General features: G+C 40.7%; 4 protein-coding genes and 1 pseudogene across 4 annotated transcripts; 3 read left to right on the forward strand and 2 right to left on the reverse strand.

Annotated features, from left to right (window-relative positions):
• Positions 1-1,792: 1,792 nt before the first annotated feature.
• Positions 1,793-8,550, forward strand: LOC6034364 (ejaculatory bulb-specific protein 3). Its single transcript, XM_038253957.1, has 3 exons — positions 1,793-1,877; positions 1,942-2,217; positions 8,404-8,550. The coding sequence occupies exons 2-3, from the start codon at positions 1,966-1,968 to the stop codon at positions 8,548-8,550; spliced, it is 399 nt and encodes a 132-aa protein (XP_038109885.1). The 5' UTR covers positions 1,793-1,877; positions 1,942-1,965.
• Positions 6,893-8,017, reverse strand: LOC6040586 (annotated as a pseudogene).
• A 4,092-nt stretch (positions 8,551-12,642) lies between the features above and the next one.
• LOC6034363 (ejaculatory bulb-specific protein 3) lies at positions 12,643-13,168 on the reverse strand. The gene has a single exon (XM_001844629.2). The coding sequence runs from the start codon at positions 13,102-13,104 to the stop codon at positions 12,715-12,717; it is 390 nt and encodes a 129-aa protein (XP_001844681.2). The 5' UTR covers positions 13,105-13,168; the 3' UTR covers positions 12,643-12,714.
• Positions 13,169-13,944: 776 nt separating this feature from the next.
• Positions 13,945-14,527, forward strand: LOC6054622 (ejaculatory bulb-specific protein 3). Its single transcript, XM_001870475.2, has 2 exons — positions 13,945-13,996; positions 14,055-14,527. The coding sequence occupies exon 2, from the start codon at positions 14,074-14,076 to the stop codon at positions 14,461-14,463; it is 390 nt and encodes a 129-aa protein (XP_001870510.1). The 5' UTR covers positions 13,945-13,996; positions 14,055-14,073; the 3' UTR covers positions 14,464-14,527.
• Positions 14,528-14,985: 458 nt separating this feature from the next.
• On the forward strand, positions 14,986-17,093 carry LOC6054623 (putative neutral sphingomyelinase). The gene is made up of 4 exons (XM_001870474.2): positions 14,986-15,209; positions 15,271-15,444; positions 15,518-15,701; positions 15,979-17,093. Exons 1-4 carry the CDS (start codon positions 15,172-15,174, stop codon positions 16,852-16,854), a joined length of 1,272 nt encoding a protein of 423 aa, XP_001870509.2. The 5' UTR covers positions 14,986-15,171; the 3' UTR covers positions 16,855-17,093.
• Positions 17,094-18,067: the final 974 nt, after the last annotated feature.

Genomic DNA, 18,067 nt, shown 5'->3' on the forward strand with positions numbered 1-18,067 from the left:
ATAACAACCCATGACTGCTGGTGTTAAATGGGGAAAATTATAATCAGATCGCAGCAAGTTGACGACTAAACCCAATCATTCACATTTTTATTCGTCTCTAGCACAGCCAGCGATCAAGTGCTAGTCGGGAAAGAAGTGATCAAAGCATACTCAGAGGGCCTTTCTTCAGGCAATCGTTATTCGTTCGAAGTGATTTTTTTTCAACCTTGAACAAGATTAATTCTCGGGTGAGTTTTTAAAAAGCCGTAAGAGCCATTGTGACCTCTGACACTAATTTTCGTTTTTCTAGAAAATGAAACAAAATTTCATTTATTTTAAGTTTGGGGCACTTGAAGGACGTGTAGATGAACAATCTCGAGCATATTGGTTTTTCGTAAGTAAGTCGAATACCGATGCAAAAAGGACTTTGTTTAACAATGGCTCTTACGGCTTTTTGAAAACTAATCCGAGAATTGCATTTTCCTCTCGCTCCGTCGGAATCCAATTCTGCCCTTTACTGTGTGTCGTCATTGCTCTGTCCAGTGGGTTAACACAGAAATTCACTTCATTAATTTTTTGAGCAGATAAACATTTGCGATTAAACTTCAGTTTCCTACAGTATTATACAGTTAATTTTTGCTCAATTTGATGAAGATTATTTATGATGAAATATTATTTCAATAAATGGCCAGGTAGCAGTTATTGATCAGCCCGCCTGTGTGCTTCTAGCAGATGCGGCGAATGAAGCTGATGCAGGTAATCTCGAAAACACAAAACTTTAAAATTCGATATCTCTGGAACGAAACATATTCATTTCTGTCGATAGGTGATTCTTATGTAAAATTGGCCGGGGAACACGATGGTGAGGTCAAATAAAAAAAATAAGTTGGGGTGTTTTGAGATACGGCCGTTTAAAGTTTTCAATTGCGCAATACAGGTAGAAAAATTAAATTAATCAACATTTTGATCACGGAAATGGATTCTACGTCCAATTTCCTTCAAAATTGAGTCTAAGGCCGACCTTCTGAGATTTGTGGTTCCTGAGCTATCGCCGTTTGAAACTAGGAGGTTTGGCCAAAAATCGCCAAAAAGTCAATTTTTTGGGAAGGTACAAAAATGGAGGGGGTGGTCCGATTTGGATGAAATTCGGGATTCTTGCATGTTTTGATAGTATCAACAGCTCAGCCAAATTTGAGCAGGATCGGAGAGGGTAATTTTCAAATGCTGTTCCGCTTCAGATGGAATGACCCATATTATAAAGAGCAAGGATAGCCTATTTTTCAAATTTTATTGTAAATACCTTATGACGTAAACTAGATCCGGCGAATGTACGCAGCAATTTAAGGCACGTGAAGAGCTAATTGAATAATTGGAGCAAAGATGGAAAAATCTCTAGAACACATTTTAATGTGGATAGGCGATGTTCCAGAACTTTTGAGAATTTGGTTTCATTTCCAAGAATTCGTGAAGTGAACCATGTGCTCCCTGGCGGTTCAATGACAGCGCTTGCGTAGCGCATCACAGTGGGTCATTTTTCACACGTTGACCAATTACTACAGGTACTCACCGAGAGTACACTTCCATCATCAACGCATCAAACCGGCCAGACAAACCGTGTTGATGGAAATTGGCCGGTCAATGTCGATGCTTTCGTCACGAGTAATTTGCGCGCGCGCTCACGCATCTGATGAATTAGGCTAGACAAAAACCGGCTGATCTGACGAGCCGAGTTCGGTTCCGACGGAATGTGACGAACCTTTTTCTACGCACATGATCAATGGAAGAAAGGCCGGGCCGAAGTTGACCAAACTGTCAGAAGGAAGAAGTTTCGTCATATAAAAGGACCGCGAGAATTTCGACATAGGCATAGTTCGCTTTTGTACTGCAATCCAAGCAAAGTAAGATCCACATCTTCAGTGGTTCATAAGCCAATAAAATTTATCAATTCAAACTCTTTATCAGGTATCAACCTCCAAATCAACCAACATGAAGTTCTTCATCGTTGCCCTGGCCCTGGTTGCCCTGGTCGCTGCCCAGGAAGAGGAAGGAGACAAATACACGACCCGGTACGATAACATCGATCTGGATGAGATCTTGAAGTCGGATCGGCTCTTCAAGAACTACTACGCTTGTCTGGTGGAGGAAGGCCGTTGCACAGCTGAGGGAAGTTACCTGAAGCGAATCCTGCCGGAAGCCCTGGAGACGAACTGCGCCAAGTGCACACGCAAAGAAATTCCGGTGAACGTTGAATGCTCATTCGCCCTAACCCATCCGATGTTCAAATTTATGCCCATCGGATGTTCAAAGCATTTCCAAATCACCAACACCACCGCATTCTGCATCACACGATTTTGTTTATGTTTTAGTATGCGTGATATTTGCGCACACCGTACTGTCAAGCGCAGAATTTCTTCTTCGTCCTCTTTAAAATAGTGCGCTCTTCTTCGTGACCAGCTTGACGTTTCGTTTTCATCGCAGTAGGCTGTGCTCGCTTTGTCAGTTATTTTTTCGCGCGCCGGGAAAGTTTCCGCCGGTGATTCCGTGCTCGCCGCACGATCGTCTGATTCCCAGAGTGGTTCCCGTGTGAGGCCAAAAGTGGATCCGGAACCACTGCTTAAGTGAACACGATTTATTTGATGAGGTAAGTTTAGTGCGCGAAACCGGTGCACCGCGGTGGAGAATTCATCAGTTGAGAAGAATTATTGAGTCGTGGAAATACTGACCCTGCGTGAAAATTTCCTTGAAAAGTTCAATTGAAGTGTACAATTAGTATTAAAAATAAGTGAAAATGAAAATATTAAAATAATAAATGAATACGATTGTTTACGCAAACGTAAACACAGACAAACAGCCAAAATTTGTTCACAAATAGTTAAAATTCTTTACATTTGTGACTGTTTACGTTTGAAGCAAAGAGTGACTTTAAGCTGGAAGCCCTACTATTTTAAGCAAAACAATGTTAATGGGCCAAAGAAGTGTGAACAGACAGTCTTTCTTGGAACCTTGAGATTTGCTATACAGAGCGGATTCGTTAATTCGAATTTCGCTTCTTCGAATGTCTGCTAATTCGAATGCTCGCTAATTCAAACGCATTCGAATTAAAAAGTGTCGAAATCAGTTATTAATTACGCTGTTTTAAATGTGAAATGGTGCAATTCATAACGTAGCTTGCAAAACACAAACAGTACTTTTCTAATTCAATTTCAAAAGACTTGTTTGATTTAAAATAATCTGTTTTATGAAATAACTCATTTTCACCAAAAGTTGGCATCTTTTGAGCGACAGAAATAGCAGGGCACAATTGTTTTTCTGGATAAAACAAAAGTAATTTTTCAAATAAAACGACACATTTTTTAAAAATTGGCATTCTGAAGTAAAAACTAAATTATTTTCATAAAGTTCACTGTTTTCAAATACCTACTGCGAGTAAAGATTAAATAAAGGAACAGTAAAATAGAGGTTTTTTTTAAAATAACCTAAATTTTACGTAAATTTTCTGATCCTCCTAAAAATAAAGATAACACTGACCAAACAGGCGCACTTTGAAATTTTCAAAAATATTTGGAGAGAGCCGAATGATTTTTCTCCAAAGTTTGTATGGAGAATTAGGGTGGTTAGTTCCTTGTACATATTGCATGAAATTACTGGGTTCCATGCAAGTGCGACTTTCTATACCCTGTTTAAATATTTTCGAGAACCCCAGAGTTCATGATTCTCCTTGGGTTGAGCCTGCGCAGTCATTTTTATTATTTTTCGCAAAAAAAACGAAACAATTTTTCTTCAATATTGTAGTTACAGATTTGATTTACTAAAAATTATGGAAAAAAAAGTTTGATATGATTTGGATTTTTGAAACATTTATGTGAAACTTTTTTCAAAAATCATTACAAAACAGTGCCCGCACTTGTCATTAAAAAAGGGTCAACATATTATTAGTTAAAAATTTGATCTACAAAAAATGTATAACAAAGTTTGCCCGTTTTTCCTGTGGCTCAAAAGACGCAACATAAAACTATTCTTTTGAATAGTGTGAAATCTTCTTTATAAATGTTCCTAGTTATATTGCGCGTCCTAAGAAATAATCAGTTTTGGTGATTATCTTGAAGAGGTCCCTAAGATAAGAGCGCAAGCGTTTTTCTAATCCATCGTAGCAATCGTGTTCAATTTCCGTAGGTGTCAGGTTTGTTTTCATATTTGAATGCAGTCGGTAGTTTAGTGTTTTCTTCATAAAAAGAAACATTTAATTGAATGTATGTACTTTTTCTGATGCAGGAATCATGGAGGGTACCGTGGAGGACATCAGTTTGAGGAACCAACATGAATAGCTGGGCACAGACCATTAATTTCCAGTTTGTTATGGTTCAGTTTTCTGGGACCTCAACGATCTTTTAGTTGGCCCGTTGCCGTCACTTTACCACATTGGCTGATGCAGAGTGAGATGCACTTCCTAATCAAGAAGTACATGTGTGTGCTCAAAAATCCACATAAGATTGATTTCTAACGCAGCCGAATATTTGAAGCAAACAGTCACATCTCCAGGTGGCAAGTTGATTCAGAGCTTCAACGGGCCTTTCCATTGATCAACATGTCGTCAAAAAAATCAGCCACCCAAGCCAAACTGTCGTCGTCAGTATGAGCCTCCCGGTCGGTGAAGTACTTTCCGCGTGTATTTTTATATGGAAGGAAAAAAATCTAAAAAATACAAACCAGCATGAATTAATCGTTATCAATCTCTTTTTATTGCACGATTCTTATACGAAATCAATTCAAATCCACTTGAAGATCTCCAGCGCCATGTAAGATAGTTATGAGCCTCCGGTTCGGGTTGTTCTTCTTTTGCCCAGGGCTGTGGAGTCGGAGTTTGAGCCGGATTCGGTGGAGTCGGGTATTTTTGGGGACCTGGAGTCGGAGTCGGAGTTGGCTAAATTGTATCAGTCGGAGTCGACTAGAGTTGGTAGGATGGAGTTGAAGTCGGAGTCGGTTGGAGCTGAAAACCGGAGTCGGAGTCGGCTAATCTCAGAAAGCCGGAGTCGGAGTCGGAATCGCTTGAAATATGACCCGACTCCGCAGCCCTGCGTGTGCCAGTGGACGATGTATTTCTTCTGATTATCCTTGTAGGGTTATCTTTCTCTTCTGATAAAGTCAGAACCGCGTGAGTCTCCGGAGGTGAGGTCGAGCTCAAAGATCAATTGAAGAGCGATGCCAACTAAGAATTGTGATTGCCTTCACGTCGGGACCAGAATTGTCCTTGGATGTCTTTACTGACTGCTCGGTCTCCAGGGAGATTTAATGTCAGCGCCAGCATGGACCGCCGGGCCAGTTACCAGGTCACTACGGTACAATCACTTCGTCAGTGGTACGATGATAGAACCTGGAGGTTCCACGAGTGAATGTCCGTATCGACTTAGAAAGGGAGAGTCCCGTTTGGCTCTCCACATCTAATCTTATAAAGACCACCAGCATCAAAGGGAAGGGAAACAATAAATGACTCCATCATGTCCTCTCCTCGCACCATGAAGTTCAAGGATGACGCCCTTAGGACGCTGGTCTTAACCGTCTAAGAAGATCTTCTCACGACAAGTCCGGTTTAGCAGATACTTGAGCTGCTAATTGCCAACGAGAGAAAAACCTGCCCGACGGAGCCAGTAACGTCCGTTGCGCGTCCATCCGACCTGGTTCGGAGACTGGATACCACCAAGCTGACCGCGAGGGCCGCAGAACCGCTGCTTCCAGCGCCGAAGATAGACAACAGCAGGCAGGACCAACAAGCCAACACCAGCCAGCTAAACAAGCCCCACGATTTTCCCAGATTGTCAGTTTATGTCAACAATTTTTTTGTGTTAGCCTACTTGCTCTTGTCTTTTCTAGGGTTTTGCGTTGCGACGATATCTTTCTGCGGCGATTAATTGGAGCGCAGGATTCTAATTTTTCTCGAAATTATTAATACAAACTATTTTGTCGAAGTCACAAAATCGCTCAAAAATAAATTCCTTAATTTCCTTATTTTTCACATGCCATTTTCATATGGCTAGCCGTGTGGACGAACCAGTAATACAAAATAGTTTTTTTGTTTATAAGTTTTAGTCAATTATGAAGATACAATAATTTAAATCATATGCAAACTTTAAATTTTCAGGAAAATTGCTCTAACTCTAATGTTTTCTTTTTACTTTCTTTTTTTCTGAGTGATATCAATTTAGTCATCCAAGTAACCTTGAAGATGGCAGCACTAGTGACAATTGGAGCCTTTTCATGGGTAACCCGCATAACAAAAGCTGGGCACTGGAGACCACGGAAGACACATCACGAACTTCGTCCAACAAAGCAAGTTTTTGGTAAGGTTGAATTATTTATCTTGGAGAAACATTAATAAATCGACGCTTAACTCCTTAGAAAAAGCACAACCCAACTGCAATCAACGAGCCCTTCGACGTGCGCGCCGGGCCCAAATTTGTGGATGTGATCGATAATGACGCCCTACTGGAACAGCAAGCAACCTTTCTTGCGGACTCGGTGTCTATCGCCGCCGGTAGTTCCATCACCGTCTCGTCAGCCCGAACTCAATCTCGAGCATGGACCTGGTGCAGACCGTACCCCGATTCGTGCCCAGCAAGCTCGCCTGTCCAACCGGCGTTGTGTTCCGTTGCCATCGATAGACCTGCCAGTCTAGTTCGCCGGCGTTTCCACCAAGATGTCCCTCTAAAAGCACGAAAACGCAGACCTGGCCGGCACGACCGATCTCCACTGCACTTTAACACGATTGCAATTTTCCCAACCAGGAAAACTTCCACTCCACGACCGGATAAGCGTCAGGTCTCGATTCCCCGTGTGGCAGAAATCCTTCTTGAATCACGGGCTTAATCAGTAACTACAACAGCCGCGATCGCGCATCGGACCAGTCGGGTTCTTACCATCAGGCAACGGACACAACAACAAGGCATTTGTGCGCGAGTTTGCCAACTACGGATCGGTAACGCTCCCGCTTTTCGGTGGTTTTCCGGTTGCTGACTACCCACGAGGAATGTTGGAAGTGGTCGTACTCCTGGTACGGCGTCTTGGCCAGCGGCAGGTCCTTCCACAGATCGGGCGTCAGGAAGGCGTACGTCTTGGCGATACCGGCCATCTGGAGCAGATTCTTCGGGACTGTGGCCGACACAATGCTGGTACCACGGGGAGCCGGAATGAGACGCACCAGGACGGATCCGCACTTGCCGAAGACCTTGCAGGGCACGGTGTGGGGCTTGCCGATCTTGTTACCCCAGTAACCACGGTGAACCGGCACGACCGACAGCTTGGCCAGGATGATGGCACCACGGATGGCGGTGGCCACTTCCTTGCTGCACTTGACGCCGAGACCGATGTGGCCGTTGGAGTCACCGATGGATATGAACGCCTTGAAGTGGGTACGCTGACAGGCACAGGTCTGCTTCTAGACGGGCATGATCTTCAGCACTTCGTCCTTGAGCGAGCGGCTCAGGAAAAAGTCGATGATCTCGAATTTTTTGATCGGGAGCGAGTACAGGTAGATCTCCTACACGGTGCGGATCTTGCCATCGCGCACCAGGCGGCCTAGCTTGGTCACTGGAACCCACTCCTTGGAGTCTTCCTTGCCTCCACGACCGCGTCCACGACCACGGCCCAGCCCGCCACCACCGGCACCGCCGCGAGAACCAAATCCTCCTCTGAATCAACCACGGGCTGGAGCTGCGTCCGCAATTTTTTTCTAGGTGTTGTCTGCTGTAGAACGGAAACCCGAATGCAACAGACGACTGGTGTAAATAAATCCTGCGTAATTCAAAATTGGTCCCGGATTCCAGACTCTTGATTAATTGTCATAGAGATGACAAAAAAAAACTGAGATGTATTTCAAAGTGTATGAAATGTATTATTAGACTATAAGAATTTGACTTCTTCAATTAGAACAAATAAAGAAGCTGTTATGTGATTTTCATTATAATATTTTCTCTTTGGGAGGAATATTTATCAAAACAGACAATTGATGTTGTTGTTAAACCAAAATTTTAACTAATTCAATCATTATTTCGATTGATTAAGTTTTAATTTTGGTATCGGCAACATAAATTGTCTGTTTTGATAAATATTCTCTGCTCATTTTTTGGTTTGCGTCCCGGGGGTGAAATTTTGACTGAATCCACCTGGTGGTGAAAAGCGGCACTACCACTAGCCGCTATTATGTACGGTGGCGGCCCCAGTGGCGAATAGCGCAAACAGTAAAAAGCTGCGTGCGACGACACGCACACATTCAAACGAGCTGTCAAAATTTCAGAAAAACACGTTGAACATCGGATGGTCAATGCGTGTAGAGCATCGAATGCTCATGATCGTTTATGACCATTCGATGTTCAATATTTTAATACCACTGGTCAGTAAATTCGCATTGGCTGTTTTGCGTGCAGCGATAAGCAGCGTGACGATGGAGTTCGCGCCATCAAGTACATGGCCGAGAACCGCGCCGAGGAGTGGAAGGTCCTGAAGGCCCGTTTCGACCCGGAGAACAAGTACGTCGAGAAGTACCTGGCCGACGCCGAGAAGGAGGGAATCAAGCTGTAAACGGCTTGTTACGAATTTGTTTTTAGAGTGTTTTTTGTTTGACTGTTTTAGTGTGACGATAAAAAATGAATTGAACTAAAATTGAGTTTGTATTTGAAAATGATTATGATGACTTCATTGTTTCTGCTTCACCAAAAAATATTTTTTTATAGATTTTTTTATGGTAATAAGATTTTAACTTTTTTTTCAAATATTACTTTCAGGCGCTTTGAATAATTGACCTTTTCTTCGTGAAGCATGATTTAGTTTGGAAAATCTGAATGTTTTCTTTTACAAATCTTCCAAAGAGTTAACAAAAAATACCACCTTCTAATTTTGTTTGCCAACAAACAAATCAATGAGAATTCAAGTTTGAACATTATGTTGAAAAATTCAATTGTTCAATTTAGGATAAATTGGTTAAATCATAGACACCTTAGGATTTTTCATGTTTAACTTTATTGAATCAAAATATGATTGTATACGAGTCATTCCACTGCAATTGTACGATATTGTAATCTTACCAAGTGCCCTATTGAAATCACACATTTTGATTGAGCACAAATATGGTGATTATTTAACTTTTTACTTCAAATATCTATTAAGCTAGTAAGATAACCCTAACTTTTATTGAAAAAAATGTGAAAAATTTACAAGGAATACAATAGTGAGGTAAAATTTTTAACTATGACTGGTTTAATGAAACTTTATAAAATTCGAATGCCTTTACTTGGATTTTATTTAAATTTAGTTAAAAATTTATGTACTAAAAATCTTCCACAATAACCAATTTTTTTAAATAACCATTCAGCAATTTGCAATAGGCCATCGAGAGTAGGGGAAAGTGGGGCAAGACGACCATGTGAGCAAAAGGAACAATTGCCCGTGAAACCATACTCACACATATGAGCAATTGTTCATCTTGCCCTACATGGTGGTTTTGCCCCACTTTACCCTAATCTGACTTTATTGTGTAAAATACTAAAATTTTCACAAAACACCGCATTTTTTGAAAACACAGTCCAGACTCGATTATCCGAAGGTGTATATGAGCAATTCTCTACCAAAACCGGAAATGGATTTTATTTGTATTTTTTGATTTGGCTCAAACTTTGTGGGGGCCTTCCCTATACCCAAATATGCTATTTTGTGTCATTGGTTCACCCATACAAGTCTCCATACAATTTTGGCAGCTGTCCATACAAAAATGGTATGTAAATATTCAAACAGCTGTAACTTTTGAGTGAATTTTTTGATCTGTGTGTCTTCGGCAAAGTTGTAGGTATTGTTGAGGACTTTTGAGAAAAAAATAGGTACACGGAAAAAAAATTGCAGATTTTTTTATCAACTTTTTTTTTACTAAAACTCAATTTCCCAAAATACATATTTTTTGATTTTCGAGATTTTTTGATATGTTTTAGGGGACAAAAATCCGCAACTTTTGAGCCATAGAGAAACATGGTCAAAAAATCTGCCGCCGGGTTATGAATTTTTGAAAAAATAGTGATTTTTGAAAAAAATCGAAGTTTCATGCAAAAACAAGTTTGACATTATTTTTTAATACAAAATTGAATTTGCAATCGAAAAGTACTTTACAGATTTTTTGATAAAGGGCTCCGTTTTCTAGATATAGCCACCGAAAGTTTGATTTTAGCGAAATATTTGCAGTTTTTCAATTTTTAAAAATAGTGACCGTGAGTGACCATTTCTAAAAATATTTTTTTTGAAAAGTTCAGAAAATTTTCTATAAAATTGTCTATGAGACATTGAAGATTGGACCTCTGGTTGCTGAGATACAGCTGCTTAAAGAAAAAAAACACGAAAATTGAAGTTTTCTAAGTCTCACCCAAACAGCCCACCATTTTCTAATGACGATATCTCAGCAATTAATGGTCTGATTTTCAATGTTAATACTTGAAACAATCGTGAAATTTTCCGATCTCTTCGAAAAAAATATTTTGAAAATTTTAAAATCAAGACTAACATTTTAAAAGGGCCAAACATTGAATATTACGCCCATTTAAAATGCTAGTCTTGATTTAAAAAATTTCATAAAATTTTTTTCGAAAAGATCAGAAAATTTCACGAATGTTTCATATATTAACATTGAAAATCGGACCATTGGTTGTTGAGATATCGTCATTTGAAAATGGTGGGCTGTTTGGGTGAGACTTCAATTTTCGTGTTTCTTTTTCTTTAAGCCGCTGTATCTCAGCAACCAGAGGTCCAATCTTCAATGTCTCTTAGACAATTTAATAGCAAATTTTCTGAACTTTTCAAAAAAAATATTTTTAGAAATGGTCACTCATGGTCACTATTTTTAAAAATCGAAAAACTGTAAATATTTCGCTGAAATCAAACTTTCGGTGGCTATATCTAGAAAACGGAGCCCTTTATCAAAAAATATGTAAAGTACTTTTCGATTGTAAATTCAATTTTGCATTAAAAAATAATGTCAAACTTGTTTTTGCATGAAACTTCGATTTTTTCCAAAAATCACTATTTTTTCAAAAATTCATAACTCGGCGGCAGATTTTTTGACCATGTTTCTCTATGGCTCAAAAGTTGCGGATTTTTGTCTCCTAAAACATATCAAAAAATCTCGAAAATCAAAAAATACGTATTTTGGGAAATTGAGTTTTAGTGACAAAAAAGTTGATAAAAAAATCCTCAATTTTTTTTCCGTGTACCTATTTTTTTCTCAATAGTCCTCAACAATACCTACAACTTTGCCGAAGACACCAAATTGATCACAAAAAATCACTCAAAAGTTACAGCTGTTTGAATATTTACATACCATTTTTGTATGGACAGCTGCCAAAATTGTATGGAGACTTGTAGGGGTGAACCAATGACACAAAATAGCATATTTAGTCATAGGGAAGGCCCCCACAAAGTTTGAGTCAAATCAAAAAATACAAAAAATAAAAATGGTTGAATTCGGCCGATTTCGTAGAGAGTTGCTCATATGGGACTTCGGATAACCAAATCACGAGCAAAAACATTTTTTTCTTTTTCTTTTTTAAACATCAAATTTGTGTTCTGCGACCTGATTTTAGTCAAATTGGAATAGTTGATTGTCTAAGCTCGACAATCAAAAATAAGACAATGAAAATTTTTGTTTCGTGATTCGATTGTTGTGAAATTTTTATTTGTTTTTGTTGTTTTGTAAACATACAGAGCAAAAATCCGATGGTAAAATCGCATTCAAAAGCATGCACATCACCTTCGTCAAGATAAACACTTAATATTACACACTGCATGTACAATTTTTGCAAACACAAAAAAAGTTGCAACCGACGAGATTCAAACCCAGCACCAACAGTAAGGACTGTACTCGGCCATCAGACCGATGAAAAGCTGTAAGGATAAACGCATATATGAGCTTGACATTTCGGTCAAGTAGGTTTCCCATGCTGATAGGCTACATATTCCAAGGTGTAAAATCACATAAAATTGCATAAAATAATGCCATATTTATATTACACCCAGGCCTTTTACACACAGCTGGTTTACTACTTTTTGCTGTGTAGTGTTGGTCTGCGTATGTCCTGGCCGAAACCAATCACTAAAATCAAAATATTGTGTTCCAACATGGTTAAAACTGCATACCAACGTAATTAAATTATTAGAATGTGTGTATTTACAAAAATAAAATAAAATAAAAACATGGGCTTGTTTTTAAATTGGGAAATTTATGCAAAAATAAAATTTAACCAAGTTAAAAATTTGATTTGATTTGATGTGATAACCAACAGGGCCACAAGGATGACCTATGTAGCGGTTGTCTAGAATTACAGTGGCTCAGACTTAAAGGGAGCATCTTCAAATTACTGCCGTATGAAGGGCCAAAGGGGGATGGTTGGACGCGACCAAGCAAAATCTAAAACCAAATTGAACCGAGTCTGTACTCATATTTTAAATAATTAAAATCAGTGCGTTCTTGAGTGTTTTTGAGAACTTACGCTTTTTAACTACGACCGTAGCAAATATTTTTTATGTTTATGTCCTTCGACTCTTAGCGGAGAAAAATGGTGGAAGGGGGCGCCTTCTGTCTATGTTTGATTTTATTTTGAGGCATATTTTTCAAATGAAACAAGTTCAGTTCAGCCAAAGTTTTTCATCAAATTTATTTTTCATTATTCATTTAGATTTCGGAAGTCATTGACACTCTTGAGCAATCCTTTACAGCTTGATTCCCTCCTTCTCAGCCTTATCCTCGTACTTCTCGACGTACTTGTTCTCCGGGTCGAACTTGGCCTTCAGGACCTTCCACTCGGCCGGTCGGTTCTCGGACAGATACTTGATGGTCTTGGTGCTGTCGGCGTCCTGCTTCTCGGTACACTTGACGCAGTTCGTCTCCAGGGCTTCCGGCAGGACACGCTTCAGGTAGTTACCTTCCGGGGTGCACGGTCCCTGGTCCAGCAGGCACTTGTAGTAGTTGTTGAAGAGCCGGTCCGATCCCAGGATGTCGTCCAAGTCGATCTTGTCGTACTTGGAGGTGTACTTGTCACCATCATCCTCCTGGGCCACAGCCAAGGCGAACAGGGCCAGAGCGACAATGAAGAACTTCATTTTGACGATGGAACGGAATGGTAGATACTGCTGCGAAGGAAGCTGGTGTGCAAGTTGTCCTGGATTAGAATTTCGCCCAACTTATATACCGAAAAATGAGCCCTCTTGAGCTCCGCGTCTAAGACGAGTTTTTACTCGAGTTCATTAATCTTCCAGAATCCACAGGCAGTATTGTCGATTGTGTTCTTTTTCCTGAAACTATTCTTCACCGTAGAGGTGTTTGCATCATCGAGTCAATCATTCTTGACGTAGGCATTGATAATTGCGTCCAGCTTTCGGTCTTCAGCTTAAGACTTGGCCAAGCACTTAAAATGATGTAGATGAATTTAGCCAGGGCGAACCATGTAGCAAAAAAAAACGTGTTGATCACGTTTAAAATTTCACGTGTGCTTTCACTGAGGAAGAGTTGAGGGCAACTAGCAGTTTTGTGTGGAAAAGAAATTTAACATTATATCAAGATAAGATAAGATAAGATATTTTAGAGATTTTGATTTGACAATCTGAAGATCACCGCACAAGGTCGTTTACCAACGCAGCATTGTTAGGTTTGGCAAAAAGTTTTGGCAAACGGGGAAAAAAATCACAACTAATTCGATGCGCTGTTTTTGTTCCGAATTGGTAATCGTTTTTCTTCCTGAAGTTAGGACCAATCAGTTGCACATGGCGATGCAGCGTACTTGTAGGGAGTGTGTGGTGGCGCGGATCCTTTTGATTGTCATAAGTGGCTTCTGGTTAGAAGAATTCGTTCTTAAGATTGATGGAAGAAGGTTGATTGGGGTAAAAAATGTGAACATATTGTCACGAGTAAGAAGATTTCTGGAAGCGATGGGTATATAAATTCAAGGGAGTTCTTGGTTTCGACATAGTTCGATTCGAGCAACTGTTCAGCAAGGTAGGATTCAATCATCAAATGCAATTGAATTTTTATAACATTTTATTTAACTTTTCAGATCTACCTCTAAACTCATCATGAAGTTCTTCATCGTTGCTCTGGCCCTGTTTGCCCTGGCTGTTGCCCAGGAGGATGATGGTGACAAGTACACCTCCAAGTACGACAAGATCGATCTGGACGACATCTTGGGATCGGATCGGCTCTTCAAGAATTACTACAACTGCCTGCTGGATCAGGGTGCGTGCACCCCGGAAGGTAATTACCTGAAACGTGTCCTGCCGGAAGCCCTGGAGACCAACTGCGCCAAGTGTACCGAGAAGCAGGACGCCGACAGCACCAAGACCATCAAGTATCTGTCCGAGAACCGACCGGCCGAGTGGAAGGTGCTGAAGGCCAAGTTCGATCCGGAGAACAAGTACGTCGAGAAGTACGTGGACAAGGCCGAGAAGGAGGGAATCAAGCTGTAAATGAATGTTTTGGCAAATTGAAGAAACGGAATCGAGAAATAAACTTGAATCTTTAGCATTTAAAGATTAAGTTTCATTTTATTCTCAACCGCTTGAGATAGTTTTGGTAACGGGTACCACACAAATCATTCAGACATTTTCAGTAACGGGGTTATCAGTGTCAGCTGAGTGCACTACTTTGCAACACGTAAACAGTATCTCTTGCGATAAGTCGGTCAAAATCAACAACCAGCGAAAAGCGCTTGGCACATCACAATCACAACCTTTTTGAAGGCAAATACTGTAGCTTTGTTGAATTCTGCGTGAGATTCCAGCAACTGAACCATGGGCTCAGTTACGCAGTTTGTTATCATAAACAACTAACCGTTCAACCAAACCAGACGTCTTCTAAGTCCAAACATCGAAGCGTCGAATAAAGGCGAAACAAATTTATTATGAACGTACCTTCATCGGAGGAACGAGCTCACAACTACAACCGCACGGTTCGTTCATTTCGACGAATACGGTAAACAAAGTGAACTGTCAGACGGTATCACGTCAGCGCCAGATCCAAAAACAAAAACAGACCACTTGGCACAGTAACGGGCTGTGCAGTGTGTTCCCCGAGAAAATTGATTTTTCATCCCAACTTTTTTTGGGAGTCCGCCCACGTAACGACTATCGATCGGTTGGCCAACCTGGACCTGAACCAGCTGTACCCGGTATGTGATGGCACTCGAGCTGAGTATTCTGACCCTCAACATTTGGTGAGTACGGCCTCCAAAAACAGCAGCAACGCAGTGAGTAATGTTCTTTGTTTCTCCGCAGGGGAATTCCGTACGTTTCCAAAGACCGGGCCGTGCGCGTTGAAGCGATCGGTGAGGTGCTGGCCAGTGGAAACTATGACATCGTTTCGCTGCAGGAGGTCTGGTCCGAGTCGGACTATCGGTACCTGAAAGAGCGTGCCGCAGCCGCGCTGCCATTTGCTCATTACTTCTACAGGTGAGAGGATCGCGCGCGTTCCGTTGCGCTGCGTTGCGATGGGGAGATTTTTTTGACCTGAATTCTTCCGCAGTGGCGTCGTTGGGTCCGGGTTGGCCGTGCTGTCCAAGTATCCGATCGTGTCGGCTTTCTTTCACGCGTGGTCGGTCAATGGGTACGTGCACCGGATTCAGCATGGCGATTGGTTTGGCGGGAAGGGCGTCGGGTTCGTCAAGATTTCCGTCAACGAGCAGCTGGTGCATGTGTATGCGGCTCATGTGAGTACTAACCAAAAACTTGATCCCAGAAACAAAGATGTAAAGCAATTAAAAAACTACACACCATGTTATGCATATAATGTACGATTCAATGGCCAAAGAAGCAAGGGAAGTGTTCAGCAAGAATTGCAATTATGTTATTATTTCTGCCTGTTGCAAGTTTCATTTGCCTATGCTTCTGAATAAGCCACTGTGAAGTGTTGATCAATTAGTACTGCCTGCTGAAATTGAATAGAAACCAAAGTACAGCAGCTAATGACCTCCTCTTCTTCTGTAGCTCCACGCCGAGTACGATCGCAGCTGCGATGACTACATGGCTCACCGAGTGATTCAGGCATACGACACGGCTCAATTTATCGAAAATACGCAAGGAAACGGTGTCCTGCAGGTTCTGGCCGGTGATCTGAACACCGAACCGGGCGATCTGGCTTACCGAGTGTTGCAGACCTGCTCTCGGCTGACCGATTCAGCTGACAAGAAAATGTACGCTTCCGGCGATCTGAACACAAACGAAATCGCCCGTAACAGTTACACCGATCCAGAAGCGGCCAAAAAGAGCCCCAAGGGAAAACGAATCGACTACATTATGTACCGATTCGGAAGTCATTACGAGGGTAAACTTCTCGAACATCGCCTCCCACTGCCCGATCGTATCCCCGGAAAGGACATCAGCTACTCCGATCACGAGGCCGTCTACGCCAAGATCATCATGAAGAAGACCAGCTCGACATCGGCGATCCACCATCTGATGTCGTGCAGTGGCAAGTCGGACCAAGGTGAAAGCTGTGAAAACAGCGACCAGGAATCGATTCTAGCCCTTCGCGAAAGCATCGTGATCTGCAATGAAAGTCTGAAACAGCTGGAATCGCACAGGCGCAGCTACACCTTGATGGCGATCGCCGTGATCGTCGTTTTGCTCAATATGATCGAACTGGAAGCGCCGTACGGGCTCAAAACTGCCTATTTGCTGTTGAAATTTCTGCTCTGTGGCTTCATCATCTTTTTCGTCTTTATGGCCACCATCTGGAACATCATGGAGAGGCACGGCATACTGGCCGGCAAGCTGTCGATGGAGATCGCACTGAAGGGGTACAAAGATCTGGGCGGGATCGGAGGCGGTGACGGGGGAGAGAAAATTGCTCACAAAATCTAGCGTGCACTGGGTTATTGGTAGGAGAAGAAAAAGTTAGTTTTTATGCACTTTTAGTAGAGAGACATTGACCTAAAGTTTATATCTATTGCAAAACGGTTATTCTATAACGAAAACAATACGTTGTTATCAATATTACTCATTCCTGAATTTTGAGAGGTCCAACTGATACGTATTTCCTGCTCCAGTCTTTATAAAAGATCCTAAGAAATAAACTAAGCGTCACAATCCAACAATCAAAATAACACGACTTTGATTTATTGAGAACGTTGAAAATGTATCCAACCTTGTCACAGGAATTCATAGGACATTGAGCAATCGATGGACCATTTTGCTATACAAGCAAATAATCAATACACATAAAAAAGTAAACTACCAAATAAATAACCATAAGTTAAATTTAAAAAAGTGAACTACCAAATAATTGACCTAGTTTTTTCCAACCCAATTATCAAATTGATGTTGTTACATTTGTGTTCAAATCATTCTCTTTACTAATAAATTATACTGACTCCGGCGATTTTTTAGTAATTTTTTTGCGGTTTAGTTTTGAAAATACTTACTTTTCCTATCATTCTATAGCGACGAAATGGTCTACTTATCATCACCAAAAATAACAGTGCTTAACAGTTCATTATAGCAGTTATTGAGTTCTGAAAGCTTCAACTGATGGCTCCAGCACTTGTATCGAGCAATAATACTTTTTCCACACGGACGTCAAACTAAAGTGGGGTAACAAATATTTCACTATTCAAAATTTTAGAAATTGAAAAAAATGTTATATGCACCTCATGGAAAATTCTAAATCTTAAGCACTCGTTGCATTCATCCAAATCGGCAGAGCCATGTTGTATTAATTTTCGACTCGTGCTAAAAAATCATCATTTTTGAGATTTCCAAAAAAGTGTAAAGTGTCCACGTGGTTTGTGGATAGTCCCAAGACTCCATCATTCAAAGTTTTGCAAATATTTGCCATACTTTAAAAATAAATTTTCTGGAATAGTACTAAATGGTCGTTGTCACAAGATAACACACAACAGATGATATTTCAATACATTTGATGTTTGGATTCTTCAAATTTTACTGCTATTTTTTAATTTTGCACTTGATTTTTTTTAAATTTTATTCATAAAAATAAATATGACATAATGTTCTTTCCTGTATTATTTCACAGAATCTCAAATAATGATACCATAATAACTAAGATTACAATCCA

The sequence above is a fragment of the Culex quinquefasciatus genome, chromosome 2 (assembly GCF_015732765.1).
Source record: "Culex quinquefasciatus strain JHB chromosome 2, VPISU_Cqui_1.0_pri_paternal, whole genome shotgun sequence".
NCBI classification, from domain to species: Eukaryota; Metazoa; Arthropoda; class Insecta; order Diptera; family Culicidae; genus Culex; species Culex quinquefasciatus.